General features: G+C 47.2%; 7 protein-coding genes across 7 annotated transcripts; 3 read left to right on the forward strand and 4 right to left on the reverse strand.

Annotated features, from left to right (window-relative positions):
* Nucleotides 1-398: 398 nt before the first annotated feature.
* FPRO_10223 (uncharacterized protein) lies at nt 399-2,531 on the reverse strand (the record flags this gene model as incomplete). The annotated part of the gene is made up of 1 exon (XM_031231162.1): nt 399-2,531. One exon carries the CDS (start codon nt 2,529-2,531, stop codon nt 399-401), a length of 2,133 nt encoding a protein of 710 aa, XP_031081226.1.
* A 1,316-nt stretch (nt 2,532-3,847) lies between these two features.
* Nucleotides 3,848-4,869, forward strand: FPRO_10224 (uncharacterized protein; the record flags this gene model as incomplete). Its single annotated transcript, XM_031231163.1, has 4 exons — nt 3,848-4,162; nt 4,225-4,228; nt 4,338-4,507; nt 4,564-4,869. The coding sequence occupies 4 exons, from the start codon at nt 3,848-3,850 to the stop codon at nt 4,867-4,869; spliced, it is 795 nt and encodes a 264-aa protein (XP_031081227.1).
* Nucleotides 4,870-4,934: 65 nt separating this feature from the next.
* On the reverse strand, nt 4,935-5,719 carry FPRO_10225 (uncharacterized protein; the record flags this gene model as incomplete). Its single annotated transcript, XM_031231164.1, has 2 exons — nt 4,935-5,222; nt 5,300-5,719. The coding sequence occupies 2 exons, from the start codon at nt 5,717-5,719 to the stop codon at nt 4,935-4,937; spliced, it is 708 nt and encodes a 235-aa protein (XP_031081228.1).
* Nucleotides 5,720-6,098: 379 nt separating this feature from the next.
* On the reverse strand, nt 6,099-7,535 carry FPRO_10226 (uncharacterized protein; the record flags this gene model as incomplete). Its single annotated transcript, XM_031231165.1, has 1 exon — nt 6,099-7,535. One exon carries the CDS (start codon nt 7,533-7,535, stop codon nt 6,099-6,101), a length of 1,437 nt encoding a protein of 478 aa, XP_031081229.1.
* Nucleotides 7,536-8,461: 926 nt separating this feature from the next.
* Nucleotides 8,462-9,668, forward strand: FPRO_10227 (uncharacterized protein; the record flags this gene model as incomplete). The annotated part of the gene is made up of 3 exons (XM_031231166.1): nt 8,462-8,678; nt 8,729-8,878; nt 8,926-9,668. The coding sequence occupies 3 exons, from the start codon at nt 8,462-8,464 to the stop codon at nt 9,666-9,668; spliced, it is 1,110 nt and encodes a 369-aa protein (XP_031081230.1).
* A 1,142-nt stretch (nt 9,669-10,810) lies between these two features.
* FPRO_10228 (uncharacterized protein) lies at nt 10,811-12,758 on the forward strand (the record flags this gene model as incomplete). Its single annotated transcript, XM_031231167.1, has 7 exons — nt 10,811-11,016; nt 11,073-11,280; nt 11,330-11,449; nt 11,502-11,624; nt 11,671-12,146; nt 12,198-12,527; nt 12,575-12,758. 7 exons carry the CDS (start codon nt 10,811-10,813, stop codon nt 12,756-12,758), a joined length of 1,647 nt encoding a protein of 548 aa, XP_031081231.1.
* A 1,598-nt stretch (nt 12,759-14,356) lies between these two features.
* Nucleotides 14,357-15,881, reverse strand: FPRO_10229 (uncharacterized protein; the record flags this gene model as incomplete). The annotated part of the gene is made up of 2 exons (XM_031231168.1): nt 14,357-14,754; nt 14,801-15,881. 2 exons carry the CDS (start codon nt 15,879-15,881, stop codon nt 14,357-14,359), a joined length of 1,479 nt encoding a protein of 492 aa, XP_031081232.1.
* Between the last annotated feature and the right edge of the window lie 391 nt (nt 15,882-16,272).

The raw sequence follows: 16,272 nt of genomic DNA on the forward strand, positions 1-16,272 counted from the left end.
GGTTTTTGCTGTAGTTGAGTGAAATCTCTTAACATCTCAGACCTTGCTTCCCGTAGCTTTACGAGGCTTATCGCGCATATACATACCCAAGCGCCTATATGTCTGGTGGAATGAGATTGAAGAACAGGCGCAGTACGCATAATTTACCTTTAAGGTCATGGAATACAGCAATGCTTTCTGCAAACAAGCCTATTTACATAGTAGGTGTCACTTTTGTTAAGAGCGGGGTATTAACTACATCGAAATCGAAGCGCCAGTTAAGACATAAAGATAACACAAATCGAGGCTTTGTAGCTTATCTAGTATGCTTATAGTCTATGGTTAGTGTAGAAGGCTACTTATTATAGCGATATAGAGGCTCCTGCTCTGGAGACGAAATACTAAACTCCACTTGCTAATTACAAAGCAATCTGTACTGTCTTTGACATGCTAGGAGTGCCCTGCGGCGACATGACAAAGAGATAGTAATAACCAGGCAGAAGGATACCGTTATCCTTGGGTAGCTTGACCGTATACTGGTTGCCCTTGACTTGGAAGTCGGTAAGAGGGACACGCCTCTGATCACTGTTGACTGAGTGTGTAGCGCTTCCCATACGAACAAGAGACATCTTGACCTTGCCAGAAGTGTTTGTGACGCTGAACTTAAGAGTGCTGCCCGCTTTGACAGGCTTCTGGGCAAGGTTCTGGATGATGGGACGCTTAGCGATGGAGCCATCCTTGTTGAACAGGTAAGGAGGCTGGAAAATCTCTCCATCGGCGTGGTCAGCTGTCTTGTCGCAGCCAGCAGTTGAACCACCAATCTTGGCAACGTAGCAGAGGCCGCCACCACCAATAAACACGGTAGCATCAGGCAACAGGATCGAGACCGAGTGGTAGTTACGGGGAACAGCGTGAGGAGCGAGCTGAGTCCACTTGTTGGTGGCAGGGTTATAGAGCTCAGGGACAAGGATACCATCAGTGTTGGTGAAGACCATTGCCTTGCGTTGACCTCCAGTCACAAGAACAGTTCCATCAGGAAGAACAACAGCATTACCGAAGCCGCGAGGGAACGCCATATCAGCAACACGCTTGACGGAAGCAGGCTTGTAAGGAGCTCCAATAGTGGTGATATGAGCACGCTTGTTGGCTTCGCTTGCGGTGTAGTCCTGGGCACCACCAGCGGACAGAATCTTACCAGCTACGGCATCGTACATGACAAAGATACCGCACATAGCATCGGCGTTATCTCTCTTACCAGACTTGACGATTGATCCCTTTTGCTTGGTGCCATACCAATGCTGCTCCTTGCTGGGGCCGGCTTGGAAGACACTGCCGTCTTTCCAACCAAAGAGCCAAGCGTGGTTATCCTCACGCCAGATTCCCTCTCGATCCTTGGTGAGCATAGGCTTGACATCGGCTCCAGGCAGCATGGTCCACTTATTGGCCTTGGGGTCGTACACTTCACCATTCTTTCCCTCGCGGGGACCGGAGTAAGCTCCTCCAATGGTGAAGACTCTTCCATCAGAAAGGATTGTGGAAGTCTGGTAGCCACGAGGAATTTTCATGTCTGGTCCTCGGGTGAATGAGTTGGTCTTGGGGTTGTAGAGTGTCACAGCCTCGGCATCAGAACCACCCTGAATCAAGATGCGCCCATCAGCAAGCTGACTCATTCCAGGGCAGAACATATCATGGTGAGTATCGGCGACCTCTCGCTGTCCGACAGCACCTGAAGGAAGGTCGAGAACTCCAAATTGGGTGCGGCCAGAGGCGCCACCGAAGGCGTCAGCGCCCCAAGATGAGAAGAAAAGAAGTTGCTGCGATTGAGGGAACTGGGGAACAACATAGGCGGCAACGGGAATGACAGGGAGACGGATGAGATCGGACCATTTGCCTTGAGTTGCAGGCTTAGACTCGACTGGGGAGTGAACAACGCTGTATCGCTTGCTCTGTACCCAAAAGAGCGACGCCTTGGGCTCGGTCTCCTTGATGTGACAGACCTTCTCCTGCTTGTCGTAGACGGCTTTCTTGCATGTCTTGATACCGGAGCAAATATCGGCACATGCAGCAAGAGAAGCGCAGTTCTTGGTCATTCGTGATGTCGGGCCGACGTAGTCGCTGTTGTGGCAGACGTTGAAAGTCTTGCCACCCTTGGAGCGGTAGTTGTTGGTTGGGTTGGGGCAACGAGAAATGAAGACTCCCTCGTTGACGTTCTTGACGCGAATGGTGTCGAATTTGGCATCTGACGCCCAGTTCATCTGGGCCTCGTTGGCATTGTCCTTGACGTGGCAGATGCGGTTTCGCTTATCGTATACAGCCTTGACGCATCGGGGGTCCTTGCTGCAGATTTCGGCACAGGCATTGGTAGATTTGATGTCCCGGGCGACCTTAAGACTGCCTCCACCGTATCGATAGTCGGTATTGCGGCAAATGGTATACTCGGTGCCAGTCTTGGATGTCCACGATGCTTCTTTCGATGGGCACTGCGTGAGAGCAGCAGAAGAGAATGGAGTAATTAGTAGGGCTGCTAGAGCCACGAATGGAAGTTGAACCATCTTGGCTCAATTGGGAGATTTGGAGTGTAATGTCGATATCGAAGGAGTATTTATCGTAGTTGTCGAGTCAGCGAAAAATTAGGAGTCGAATGGTGTAATTATTAGATTATCGAGAACCACGAAAAGAAAACGAATGACGATCCAGCAATTAACGAGTGTCTGAATGAAACAAATGTCGAAATAGGAAAAACGAAAGAAAGACTCAGATAGCGAGTGCAGAGAGGAATGGTCCTGTCTGAAGCTAGTAGAATAAAGAAGACCGGGCAAAGCTTTTATGTTTCAAGCTTAAAAGGTTACCTCAATGAACCATGTAGCCACGATCTCAGCTGTGGCTATGTTTAGACCCAGAAACCCTGGCTGTATGGACGGAATTCTCGTTCCCTGCCCTGTCGATTCTCCCCTTTCTGGTGGAGCTACCGGTACCTGACACTAACCTAAGCAAAACTAAGCCAAACCAGGCTCTCGGACCCACGACCAAGCGCCGCCAAGCAGTTTGTAGACGAAATACGAGGCCTGGAATACTACATCAGCGGTTATGTCCGTTTGTTCAGGGTCCTACGCGCTGGGAGAAAAAGGGATGATGCCATTATTGCTGGACCAGCTATAGCCTTAAGACTCAGATTAGTTCCCGCTGAGGTTGCTCTGTGCGTGGGTATGTAGCTAAATCGACAGATACAGTCAAACATCCTAGACATTGAAGCGATATCGTTTAAGTATTATAGAGAAAGTGACTGATAAGCACGGTCGCATTCTGACATGCTCAACAAACACACAGACCTCAAGCTACCGATGATTACCGTAGAGTCGTATATACAATTACGCACTTTAGTCTGTTTAATTTAAAAAGAGTCCGTGCTAAAGAAAAGTTTAATATATCAGATTGGCTATAGTTGTGTATTTGTCCCAGGCTCTTTTCTTGTCCTTGTTTTGTTTTCGTTTTTGCTTTACTTTAAACTAAGGAAGTTAATATTCTAGTGATTTGTTTTTTCTATAAATGCTATATATATTATATAAATTAAAAATCTATACTATTATGATAAATTAGTATTAAGAATATAATTTAATACAGGCTTAATTTTTTATTTTACATTACATTCTGGATCTTCTCCTCTCTTTTAACTTTAGGGTAATGCTCGGTTTGCGGGTCCGCCGGTTTTATCTGACTCGGCTTACGCAGGCCTAAATCTTCCGGGCCGCGGAGAATCTTCGCCGAAGACCGAGGCCACCGACCATCGGAACTTTTATTTTGGGGCAGCCGAGCCCGTTTCCACTGTCAGTATCTCCATCACTCAACCCAAGTTCCCTGCACTCGCATCATGTCTTTGCGGCTTCTCAAGCGACCAATAAACCTTGCATCGAGGGCTCCGATTTCTCAGCTTCGTTTACAATCTGGTCAGGCGCAATCGAGCAATGATCTTCCCTCATTTCCCTCTCGGTGGTTCGCTGATCTACAAGCTCAGCTGAAGAAGCTCACCAGCGATAACTACCCATCCAGCTGCGTTGAAGAAGCCAAGAGACAATTGGTGTCAAATGAAAAAAATTGGCTGCAACTCTTGGCGGGACAGCAAGGGTTCCTTACCGATAAGAAATGGCGAGGTCTCGATAACCACCAGCTCCTTTGGGGTGATATGGTAAGCTGTTCCTTATCAGTGATAGGTGCATGATTTCTGACAATTCTCGTCGTTTAGGATAGCATGGTAAGTGGATCTCCTTCGCTTCATTCTAGGACTAAATCTAATATTTTTAGGGTAAGTATCACGAATTTCTGCAACACTTGCAAGATCTGATCATTCCGATGTATCATAGGCCATGTCAATAACGTGATGTATAACCGCTATGTCGAAACTGGACGCGTGCACTTCATCAGACAGCACAGTTTGGATGCAGCACAGCACCACAAGGCTCAATGGGATGATCTGGTGACACCACGTAGCCTGGGCCTTATTCTCAAAAGCATCACAACGGAATACAAATTTGTATGACCCCATGTCAGCTCCAGCATCACAAAGACTGACCAGCTGCTTTTCTCTAGCCTCTTGAGTTCCCAGACCACATCACTGTATTGTATAAGCTGCTTGAAGCTCCAACCAACGAGTCAACGTCGCTCAAGATGGAAGCTTGGATTCTATCAGAACAATATCGCCGCTTGGCAGCACGATGTATCGACGACACTGCCATCTATGACTACACTGCCGCAAAGAAGACGGTCTTGAAGCCGTTTATGGTCGAGAAGTTTCAGCAAACATTCAGCATGCAACAGGCAAACCAAAAGAAGTATACCGATCAGGCAAAGCAGGCAATTGAGGCTGCCAGGGAGCTTCAGATAAAGTACACATAGTTATATGGCTCTTGTCGAAGCCTAATAGACATTCCGTACACGCTCCATCTTGTTAGTCGAACTCCTTACTTTAGGCCCTTCTTGTCCTTAACTTGCTGCGCCAAACGGTTTAAGTCTGCTGGCCATAGTGGATCTTTTTCGATCCCATGAACAACCTGGTCAATCAGAGCAATAGCCAGATCATCCAAAACCACAGCCTCAGTGACCCCAATACCTAAAGCTCGAGACATAGCTGCCAGAACAGTAACTAGAACACCGCCCTGGGCAGGGACAGATCCGGGTTTAGCTATCACCGCTTCTACCGCGCCATCGCTGGCCTCTGCAAATTCTATAACTTGGTTTTCTGCTGTGCCCTAGGATCCACGTATATTAGCAAGCAAAACAAACACATCGAGCATAAAGCTCAGCAATTTCAGTCTGCATATCTTACCCGTATCCGTCTAAACTTGGGAGCAAACCACACAGTCTTGTTGATATCCCGCGGAACTGCCACCGCGCTGAGATACGCTACTCGAAACGGTCGTGCAAGGCCAGACGAGCGCATGGCTTCGAGACCGAGCATGGTATAATCCTGACAAACCTTGCGCACCTCTTCAGGGTCCATTCGAAATGCGTGAGAAGGTGTCACGCCTACTGTCCAGATACATGCGCCTGCGCCGGCAAAAGCTTCCTTTGACGAGGGGGGATATGTACCATAGTCCGGGACAATGACGTTTTGGAGTTTCGGGGCGGTTTGTTCGAGAGGTCGGCGGGTGACAGCGACAATGCTGGTGACGTCTGAGCGTGCAAGGGCTTGACGGAGGATCCCGGCGCCGATGTAGCCTGTAGCGCCAACTACGATAAGTTTCATGATAGCAGTTAACAGGAATACTTTGCGGGCATGTGACTCTGGATAAAGTTTGATCTGCTTCTAGACTCAGTAGCTTATTGAGTTGATGGTTCTTGATTGTTTGGCTGAAATCAGTTGCTGACATGCATAATCCCAATTGTCAATCTTGTCCGCAAGTCAGCTGACCTATGCATTGCTATAAGCATCCAGGTCTTGCTAGACAAAGAATGACGTCAAACAGAGATTTAGCCAATCCCCGCCAGTTCCAAAAGCTCCTCTGCCTTATCATATTCCCATTATCTCTCCTCTGGTGGTTTCGAGCTCTTGCACCACAACCACAGTACTTATGAAAATTCTTTTGGCATTGACAAGCATCTCTATTCATTGTTTAAACATCTATTTACAGGCTCCCTTCCCACAGGACCTTTGAGAAACACATCGAACGAAGAATCTCCTCATCGAGCAAAACAGCCTGACGAACATGGCACGGCAGGATCTTATTATGCTGAAAATCACGAGCCACATTATTAGCTAGCTCCAATATCTCAGTGAATATATAGCCCAACACTCGACAGATTCCTCTTATTGTATCATCCTTAAAGACCCTGGACTTATCCTGGCTGCGAGACTCGAGAAACTGTCGAAGACGAACGCTGACGTGAGACAAGTCAAAGTCTGAAATCGGGTTTAGGTCAGGCTGAGTGAAGTGTCGATACGACGCAACGTCTAGGCTGATAGGTCTGCTATTCCTTCCATAATCAGGAAATAAGGTCTTGGCCATATCTGCCATACTATCACCTCCAAGATGAGGAAGGATGAAATGTTCGAGATAACTGAGTGCCATCTCGTTAACAAGATTGAATAGTGGCTGCTTCCATGGATCGATGAACCCATGGATAGTTGGTTCTGCGTCATCGGCGGAGGCGTTTTCGCGATAATTTCGCAAAGATTCAATATCTTGTTCTTCCAGAATATATTCGCTTGGGTCGTATGGGCCAAGCTGCTCATTCACTGGCGGCGGGGAAACATATTGACAGGAAAGCATGTCTTGCGCTATATTCATTCCCGAGAAGTCAACCCCTTCACGCAATTGGCGCCTAAACCTCTCCCGGGGCGTCATATATTCTCGCAGCGTTCCTGGAATGCCCATGAAACTTGTCCTTGTGAACTCTGTGCTTGCGGAGAAGAACAGGAATGATCTTGCTGCAGTGTGCGTGTCATTGAATCCAAAGCGACCAAACATGTACTCTCCATGGGGGATGTATAACCAGATTCCATGCTCTGCACAGTTTCGTCGGCTTGGTCGTTGGCCCTGCCCTCGTTGGACCATTTCTTGCGCAACAGACAGATCAACGAGACCAAGGGAGTTGGAGTTTGCCAGCACATCATCATCGCCTTCTTCCTGGCCTTCACCAATCTCATCGAAGCAACGTTTGTCGTAGTAGCTCCAGTCATAACGATTGACCACGAAAACTCCAGCCTGAGAAGTAACGTCGTTGTTCACCGTACTTCCATGATCTGGTTCATAAGGTGACCCAGATATGCGGAGAATCTTATCAACTTCCTGCCTGGGATCGATATCCTCGCGAGCCACGAACCATGCTACTGCATCCCTTGTCTCGGAAGCAACAAGTTTGAAGACATTCCATATCCCGTTTTGTGCGGCAACGTTGTAGTTGACGCTGTGAGCTTGAACTGTGCCACTTGGTTGCGGCGGAGCAACCGGGAGGCCTTGGGAGGGAGCAGAGGAGCCGAACCAAATGTTGTGCAGGGAGCCGAAACAGAGCTGGCCCGAGATGACGGAGAGAGTTGACTGTATTATAGGAGAGTCCGCCATAGTGATTATTCGAAGGCCCTCTCCATTAATAGGAAATATTCGTGGAAACTGAGTATTAGAAGACTCTATTCGTGAATAGGCACCCGGGTAGAATAGTGAGCTGTCTACCTACAGATAGACTGGTGCCTGCCAAGCTGTTATGATCCTAGCAGTTACGTCATGCCACTCCACATTTTCCACCAATTATATAGCGGACTCCACTCATATCAGATTCCCAAAGCTACTTAAATTTTAACTCTTTTACTTTTATACCTATTTTAATATTACAAAAGCTTTTAGGTAGAAGCTTATATAAATAAACTAAATCTTTTATTATCATTCATCACCTATGTTCACAGGCCAAAGCTTAACCTCACAGGGCCCCCCTGCATCTGCGTTTCACTTCTATAATCGCCTCAGCAGTCACATAACTTGTCCATCATGGCCCCGGCTGCGGTGCCACCGGTATAATCCCGAAAGACTGTAAATCCGAAACTTTGAATGTATGGGCCGGCATGCAACTGTGCTCTTTGACCTTCTTTAACGAGTCAGTTTCCGAGCCGTCTGTGGACCTTATAAGGTATGTTTGCCCACATCCCGATGATCTACCATGGGGTTACGTATATCACAGCGAATTAGGAAAGACCTTTTACCAACCTCACGTTGCAACCATCACGCCTCTTTAAGCATAAGACATGTGAAATGTATCCTCCTGCCAAGTACGGCCATTTTCGCATTGCGGAACTTTTTTCACGTAACATTGCCAAGACGGACGGGGGAAAAGACGTGATTTGCAATGGCGGCATAACGGTGTGATGCAACCCCGAGAACGGAAGAGCTAGACATGATAGCCGCTCTTGAAAATGTATAAAGGCAACGGGTTTTCTGGCTTTGTTCTACCTACATCTAACCTCATTCACTTGGCTGTATTTGTCTGTACTGTTAACATGCGTTTTTCTGCTTCAATTACTTTGGGATTGGCTGCTTTGGCCGTGGCTCATCCCGGTGAAGACCACCACGATGAGCTCGAAGCACGTCGCTCCTTCGAAGCCAGTGCTGAGAGACTGTCTCTCCGTCACTGTGCTGAGAAGCTGAAGGCCAGAGGTGTCACTGAGCGTAACATCAAACGTCGTTCCGCCTTGATCGAGGAGCATCGACGAAAGCGTAAGCAATTCTGAGTCCATAACTCGTCTCTTTCTAATGTGGTTTGTCAGGTGGTATCAACAAGCGCGATCTTGAGGACGTGCTCAACACGGACCACAACAAGACCGACCTTGGGTATACACCCAACACTCCAGCCGAGACCCTCTTCGCAGGTCAGAACTCGTGCGTTCTAACCCCCGAGGTCACTCTCGGTCCATATTGTGAGTATTGACCAGCTGTCAAAACGACATACGCTAATAATTACAAGACGTCAGTGGCGAGTCTGTCCGGCGTGATCTGAAAGAGGACCAGGAGGGTGTTGATCTCATTCTCGACTACCAAATCATCGATGTGACTACCTGTGAGCCTGTACCAGAGCTGTACCTCGAGATCTGGCACTGCAACGCGACTGGTGTCTACGGTGGCGTGAATAACCAGGGAAACGGAAACTTTGCCGACAAGGCCAACATTAACAAGACCTTTGGCCGCGGAATCCAGCCAACTGATGAAGATGGTGTCGCCCAGTTTGAGACCCTCTTCCCAGGTCATTATGTTGGCCGTACGACGCACATCCACCTCCTGGCTCATGCAAACGCTACTCTGTACCAGAATAAGACACTTGGAAACGACATCTACAGCAGCCACATTGGTCAGACTTACTTCGACCAAGACCTGATCGATGAAGTCGAAGCCCTTACTCCTTACAACACCAATACGCAGACTCAGACCACCAACGCTGGGGACGGGATTCTAGCCGAGGCTGCCAACCAGGACTACGACCCGGTCGTCGAATGGACCCTTCTGGGTGACAGTGTTGCTGAGGGTGTCTTCGGCTGGCTGGCTTATGGCATCAACATCACTACCACAGAGAAGGTCACACCTGCAGTCTTTAGATATGAGGATGGCGGCCACACCAACCCTGACTTTGGAGGTGGCTTTCCCGGCGGCCCTGGTGGACCCCCGCCACCAGAAGCAAGCACGGAGGAGGATGCCACGAGCAATACTGCTTAAATTCTCGTAATTAAGTGAGATCCTCTACTTCCGGCGGACAGCGGTCGATAGGCAAATAAGAAACTTACCTCTGTTCTACTGTATATCTTCGTACAGGTTATGCTATAGTATCCCCAGGCATAATAGATTAATACAAGATACAAGATGTGTTTTACGATCAATATAAACATTCATAACAGATATCATAAGTAGGTAACTCATAGGTCAATTCTGCTCCCCATTTAACACCAAGCAATATCTGCACCTTCCAAACGGAGAAGGGAGATTTTTGCATGCATTTATAATAGATTGTTACGATTTTAGATCTAGTCATTTATATAAGTAGTAGGTAGTAGCTGCACAGGTGGGATAGCCAACCTCGGTTGTAAGACTCTCTACTGTAACACTTTACGGCATTTTTCAGCTTGGATTACCCTATCGAACGGGACAGAAACATCTGTAGACTTTTGGGACTGAGAATAAGAGATAAGTCCCGAGGGGGGAGATTTAACAAAAGACGCCATTGACAATTATGGAAAGATAAAATAGGCAGACTGAGGAGGGATAATGATTAGATAAAGCTTGGCTTCAAGCGCATCTGGATATTTGTACTAAGAGCGCGGATATCATTGCCGTGTCTATAGAACGCACTCGAACTTCTTTCGCTAGTAGCTCAGTATCACATGATGGGTAGTTATAAACAAGCGGAATGGCTTTGCTAGAACCCCCTTCAAGATCATCTATCTTTCGGTAATGCCATCTATTGGTAGGACCCCTCGCAAAAGTCAATGATTGGTCAAGACATAGTCTCACGCTTAAATTGGTCCAAGGTTCGCCAAACTTAAAAGCTCAGCTAAAACTCGTAAATATCAGCCATTGGCTGTTACCCCGCAGGCTAGGGTCCACTCCGCGGGATTAGACGATATCGTAGAATCGGAACGAGCTGGGTTTTGAAAGGCAATCTAGCCTTTATGGCCAAGGGGAGATTGCAATCTGGATTAGTAGATGGTAGAAGGTGTTATCTGGGTCGAGAGCCTTGGTATCTCTTCATTGTATGTATATAATCCCTGGCCTGTTCGCCAGCAACAGAACTTCAGAGACCCATAGAACTCGAGTCACGAATTGACCAATCTCATTCTTTCTACTTTATTGTATACTTCAACATGGCATCAGATGACAACTCGCCACAGTCCGTGTTGGACTTTGTTCCTGGAACGGTTCTCCTTGTTGACTTTGATGGCACCTTGGATACTCGCCATGCTCAAGGTCATCGGGACATCGTTCTTGTACCAACACCTTCCGATGATCCCGATGATCCCTTGAATTGGAGCCAATGGAGAAAGACTCTGCTCATGGTAACTCTATGCGTGTATGTAAAGCCGCTTACTCGTGAGAATAAAAGTACTTAGCATATTTGATCTACAGGTACTGCCTTGCTGTTGGCATTGCTTCGGCTGCAATTTATTCCGTTCTTGTTCCAATCTCGGCTGCCACTGGCCTTACTGTCGGTGATTTGAACTCTGGAACTGGATACATGTTCTTGGCCTTTGGGTGGGGTTGTCTGATCTCGCAGCCTCTAGCACAAAAGTTCGGTAAACGACCTGTGTATCTTTTGTCCTTACTGGGAACAACTGTAAGCCTACCACTCCTTGCGTGTTTCTGCCCCGACTCATGGTCACCAGGGAATCATGATCTGGGCCCCGCATGCAACGACAAACGGCCAATGGATCGCCAACAAGGTCCTCCAAGGGACATTTGGTGCTCCGATTGAGTCACTCTGCGAGATTTCCGTCTCGGATGTTGTGAGTAACCGACGCAATCGCCTTCCTGACTTAATCTAATCTCGGAATGCAGTACTTTGCCCACGAAAGAGGCACCTTTATTGCTTATTATGCTCTCTTCCTCGCAGGCTCAAACTTTGTTGCACCTGTCATCTCCGGCTTCATCAACGACGGACAAGGTTGGGAATGGGTGCTCGTAAGTACAAACAGTGATACAAGTTCCTCGACTGACTCTTGGGCAGCACTGGTGTGCCATCTTCAACGCAACTGCATTCGTCATTTGCCTGTTCTTCATGGAGGAAACAAAGTATAACCGAAAGGCCACCCCACTGCATCTCAACGATACCGTGGATATCAACAAACCGAATGAACCCTCCAGCGATGGCAAGAAAGAAGTAGAGTCACAGACTAAATCAAATGTCGATGTAGCCAATGGCAGCGTCCTCTCCTCCTCCAACACATTCCTCGACAAAATGAAGATCTTCCGAAGCGAGCATGTTCGAGGCAGCGTTCCTGTAAAGGGTATGCTCATCAGACCCTTCAAGTACTTCTCCTTGCCCATTGTTGTGTTCTGTGGCTTTATGTATGGCGCTGTTGTTTGCTACTTCAATGTCCTTAATGGTACAGCTTCGATCATTCTCTCGGCTCCTCCATACTCATTTAAGCCAAGCTATGTTGGTCTTTGCTACGTCGCCACTATCATTGGAGTCTTTGTTGGGTAGGCATTAACGAAATGTCGCTTACATTAAACATCAGCTAATAGAAGCAGGTCATTCTTCTCTGGCCCAATCGGGGATAGGCTCGTCCTGTACCTGACACGCCGCAACAACGGCATCCGTGAGCCTGAGTACCGCCTCTGGCTTTATGCTGTTCTGCTTGTACTCGTACCTGGTGGACTGCTACTCTGGGGTGTCGGAGCTGCTCACCATATTCACTGGTCAGGACTCTTGATCGCCCTGGGAATATTAGGCGCCGCAATCACTGCAGGCTGTCAGATTCCCATCAGCTACTGTATCGACTGCTACACTGAACTTGGCTCTGACGCCATTGTCACCATCATTCTGATTCGCAACACTATGAGCTTCGCCATTGGCTATGGGTAAGTGACTCGCCGTTCTCCAAACTTTCATCTACTGACCTCTTCAGTGTCACTCCCTGGGTTACAGGAATGGGATATCAGAACGCCTTTCTGGTCGCTGCCTTTGTTACCATGTCGCAGTTCTCTCTTGCTTTTGTATTCATCAAGTATGGTAAGCAACTTCGACGAAGCAGTACTGCGAGTTACTTCAAGTATCTCGAGCAGGTCAAGAACGACGGTCTCATTCATTAGATGGCATCTTGCACCTGCCCTCTAAATCGACTGCTGCTCTAACCATTTCTTTCATATTTGTATTCAACTAGTCACTACTTGTATTGTCAAATCGGGTTACGCGGCACCGCTCCCGAGTCTCCTCCGACTTTTCAACGCTGGATCGCAGGCAATATTTGAATATCTTCTGAGGGGTCGGCCTCTAAAACTGCGAAGTTGGTCAATATGGCGTATAAGGGCCTGGCTTTGTGAATCATAATTGCAGTATACTGTGATCGAGTTGAGTAGGCATGTTGAGACATGAACTCGGCCTCATACCGAGGATCACGAGCCATTCTACCCTGTTTTAGTATTTTAGACTATAGATTGAAAGCATATTACTTCCCAGCTTTTCTCTCTTACACAAGTGTCATTTATCTTCCCTTACTCTGATATTGTATCTATCAATCCGTACCACCAATGAACGAGTCAATATCGTACTACCTATCGAATTTTAGAACTTTGCTATGTGCGTAGAAATAACACATCAAACCGTCTGCCGTGTTTGTGAGATTCTTCTTACTCAGCGGTTTGATAAGCACTGTTGTGCCCAGTCTCGAGGCTTCTATGGAAGATGTGGCCATGGTACGAGGAGGATTGACACAACGAAAACCCTGTGTTCTAGACGTAGAGATAAGAGCAAGAAAAAATGAGAGAGGATTGCCAAAATACAGAGGGGTATTAATTCTAGTTCTCGACCTTGAGAAGTAGGGTAATAGCTTGCGACATTTAAGAGCTTAGATAGATCCAATAAATTCAATCCATAGTCTTAATTATTGTGCAACTGAATGGCATTAGTATACTATACCATTTAACATAGGTAACACTTGGTAGAAACCCAACATGTGGTGTGACGAAGTGTGAGGCTGAGTAACTGACTGTTTCGCTACTCTGTGTACCATTGGTTAGACTGCTTCAGTGGTTCATGGTGAAAGATAACTTCAGCTGGGTAAGGCTCAGATAATAAAATGATTTTAAGCTCTCTGGTAGAGAACAAGGAGCCTGCATTGTTGGCGGTGAACAATGCATCACTGGCCAAAGAATCACGAATGTTCCTGCGACTATAAATAGCCGTGTTACCCCTATGTAAACTGGGAATCTCGACTCATTAAATCTACAATACTAAACAATAATCTCATACTATCTGCAATATCACCAATTATCACAGGTCATCACAATGTGTGTGCAATGCAGAGAGCTAGTAATATGCATAGACTGCAAAGGTTTGACAATTACAAGGAACAACGTGACCCCGTGTGCGGCGTCAGGAGGCATAGTTGGGTTATGCAGAAAACCGATTGAGGTGATTGATACTGAGATCAAAAAGGAGTGCGAAAAGTGTAAGGAGAAGAGAAGGAAGAAGAAGAATAAGAAGTGATCGACTAGGAGTAGATATATCTTTGTTCGTTCTGCCGTAAAGATGAACAAGACTGCAGGCATAATGCAATAAAATTATAAAGTGAAGTGTCGTTATTCTCCCATGAACTTGCATAAAATGAGCCCTTTCCAGCTCTGAGAATACGTTTTAATTTGTAACATCAATTTCAAGTCTATTAAGCATATAAATACAAAGTTCAGTACTATCTTCTTCTAACTTCCAGCTGGGTATATGGATCAGTGGCACTCAAGAAGCCAAGCTGCATAGGCTTTCCCAAGCACCCATCCTTCAATCTAAGGTCGTATTTGAGTATGATGTGAGCCAGGCAAAGCTTCAACTCGCTGCCAGCAAAGAACCTCCCAGGGCACAGGTGCTTGCCCATGCCGAACTGGGCATGCTCTGGGCTTGACTGCACGAACAAGCTTGTATTGTCACCAGCTTGTCGACGCTTATAAAAGCGCCAAGCATCAAACTCTTCGGGGTTCTCAAATTTGGCGGGGTCGTACATTTCCCGAGAATCGATGGCGACGTGGGTTCCTTTCTCAAGAAGAGTGCCGTCGGGAAGCCGGGTGTCGCGGATGACCAATCTCTCCAATATCACTTAAATGAGTTAGTATGTGCGAAATGCCACTGGGAAAAAACCTACCTAGCGAGGGGATTTGTCTCTGGGTTTCCTTCATGAAACTATCGAGTAACTGCATTTTGACGAGCGACGTAGCGGTAAAGTCGTGATCCGGTGCGGCGTCCTCAATCTCTCGTCTCAGATGTTCAACAACATCAGGGCGACGAGCAAGCTCAATGAGAATCTGTCGAAACAGCTCTGAAGTGGTAAACAGGGCGGCCATGGCTAGGGCAAGCTGAACATCTGCAGGCTCAAACTCGTTTCCGAGTGGCGATTCAAGAGTCCAAGCAAGGGCATCGTAGTAAGCGGGAGCCTCCTCTCCGTTGAGCTTCGCCTGCTGTTCCTCTTGTCGTCTTTTCTGAACGACCTTGTTCACCATCTCACGCGCTCGCTTCAAACCAGCACGGCAGGCTGAGGCACCGGGAAGATACCAGACAACCAGCCATCTCAACCACGAGGGCCACAAATGCATTTCCCCAACAGCTCCAAAGTAATCTAGAACATAAGCCCTCGACACCTTTTGCCATTCAGGGTCAGCAGCGAGTTCCGGTCCGACAAAAATGGATGCAGCTGCACGCGAAATAACTCCAGTAGTTCCATCTTCCCAGTTGAGCGTCTTCCAAGACCTGTCGTCTCCCCAAATTTCAGACAAACCTGTCTTGATGTGTTCATTCATGATAGGCAGAGTCTTGTCAGTTTTGGACAGCTTTCCCTGGACCATGTTGATGACCATCCTATTCGGGTGATGCAAGACATGCTGAACGTCGAAACCAGGGTAGCTAGCAAAGTATTCGTCTCTGACGAGTTGCTGATGGTCTAGGTCTTTGTTGTTCTTGGCCCAGCTGACGCAAGAAGGTGGCAGAATTGTCTTGATACCATTTGGGACCAAGATGGTAAACGGGCTGTCGCCATGCTGGACAGCGCCATCTTTGAGTAGCTTTTTGGCGTTGGTCTTGTACTCGTGATTCGCCTGATGGTGGAGGAAGTCTTTGGAGTATTTGTTGATAACCGGGAATTTTGGCTTCTTGTTGGCAAAGATGATAGCCCCGATAAGAATGGCTATTATTGAGACACCAAGTCCCAACGGAGAGGAAAGGAAAGCCATTGATTACTATTAGAAATATTGAGAAAGGTTGAATGAGAAGTATAACAGAAATCTAAGGACTTATCATTCAATATTTAAGTCATTGAGATATTTGCGCTGCACCGTCATCGAGGTCATTTCAGATGGACTCAAAGCGGAACCTCAACAGTACAAATCTCGCATGAGTCCTCGCCAGAAACGAATTTCGCGCTCGGATATAAGGACGGTGTCATCTTGGTTATGCTGACATTCTGATTGGCCCGGCGCTATCTCGTTTCCGAAAAACAGTGGCGAGGCGTGTCACGGCGTGGAGTTAGCGTAGAGTACAGGCCCAGTTCTTTGACGGAAGAGGAAATTTATGGAAGTGAGTCATCTTGACTCATGGAGGCCCTGATTAGTGCTTGTCTTTAGT

Source organism: Fusarium proliferatum (assembly GCF_900067095.1).
Source record: "Fusarium proliferatum ET1 genome assembly, contig: FPRO_scaffold005, whole genome shotgun sequence".
In the NCBI taxonomy this organism is placed as follows: Eukaryota; Fungi; Ascomycota; class Sordariomycetes; order Hypocreales; family Nectriaceae; genus Fusarium; species Fusarium proliferatum.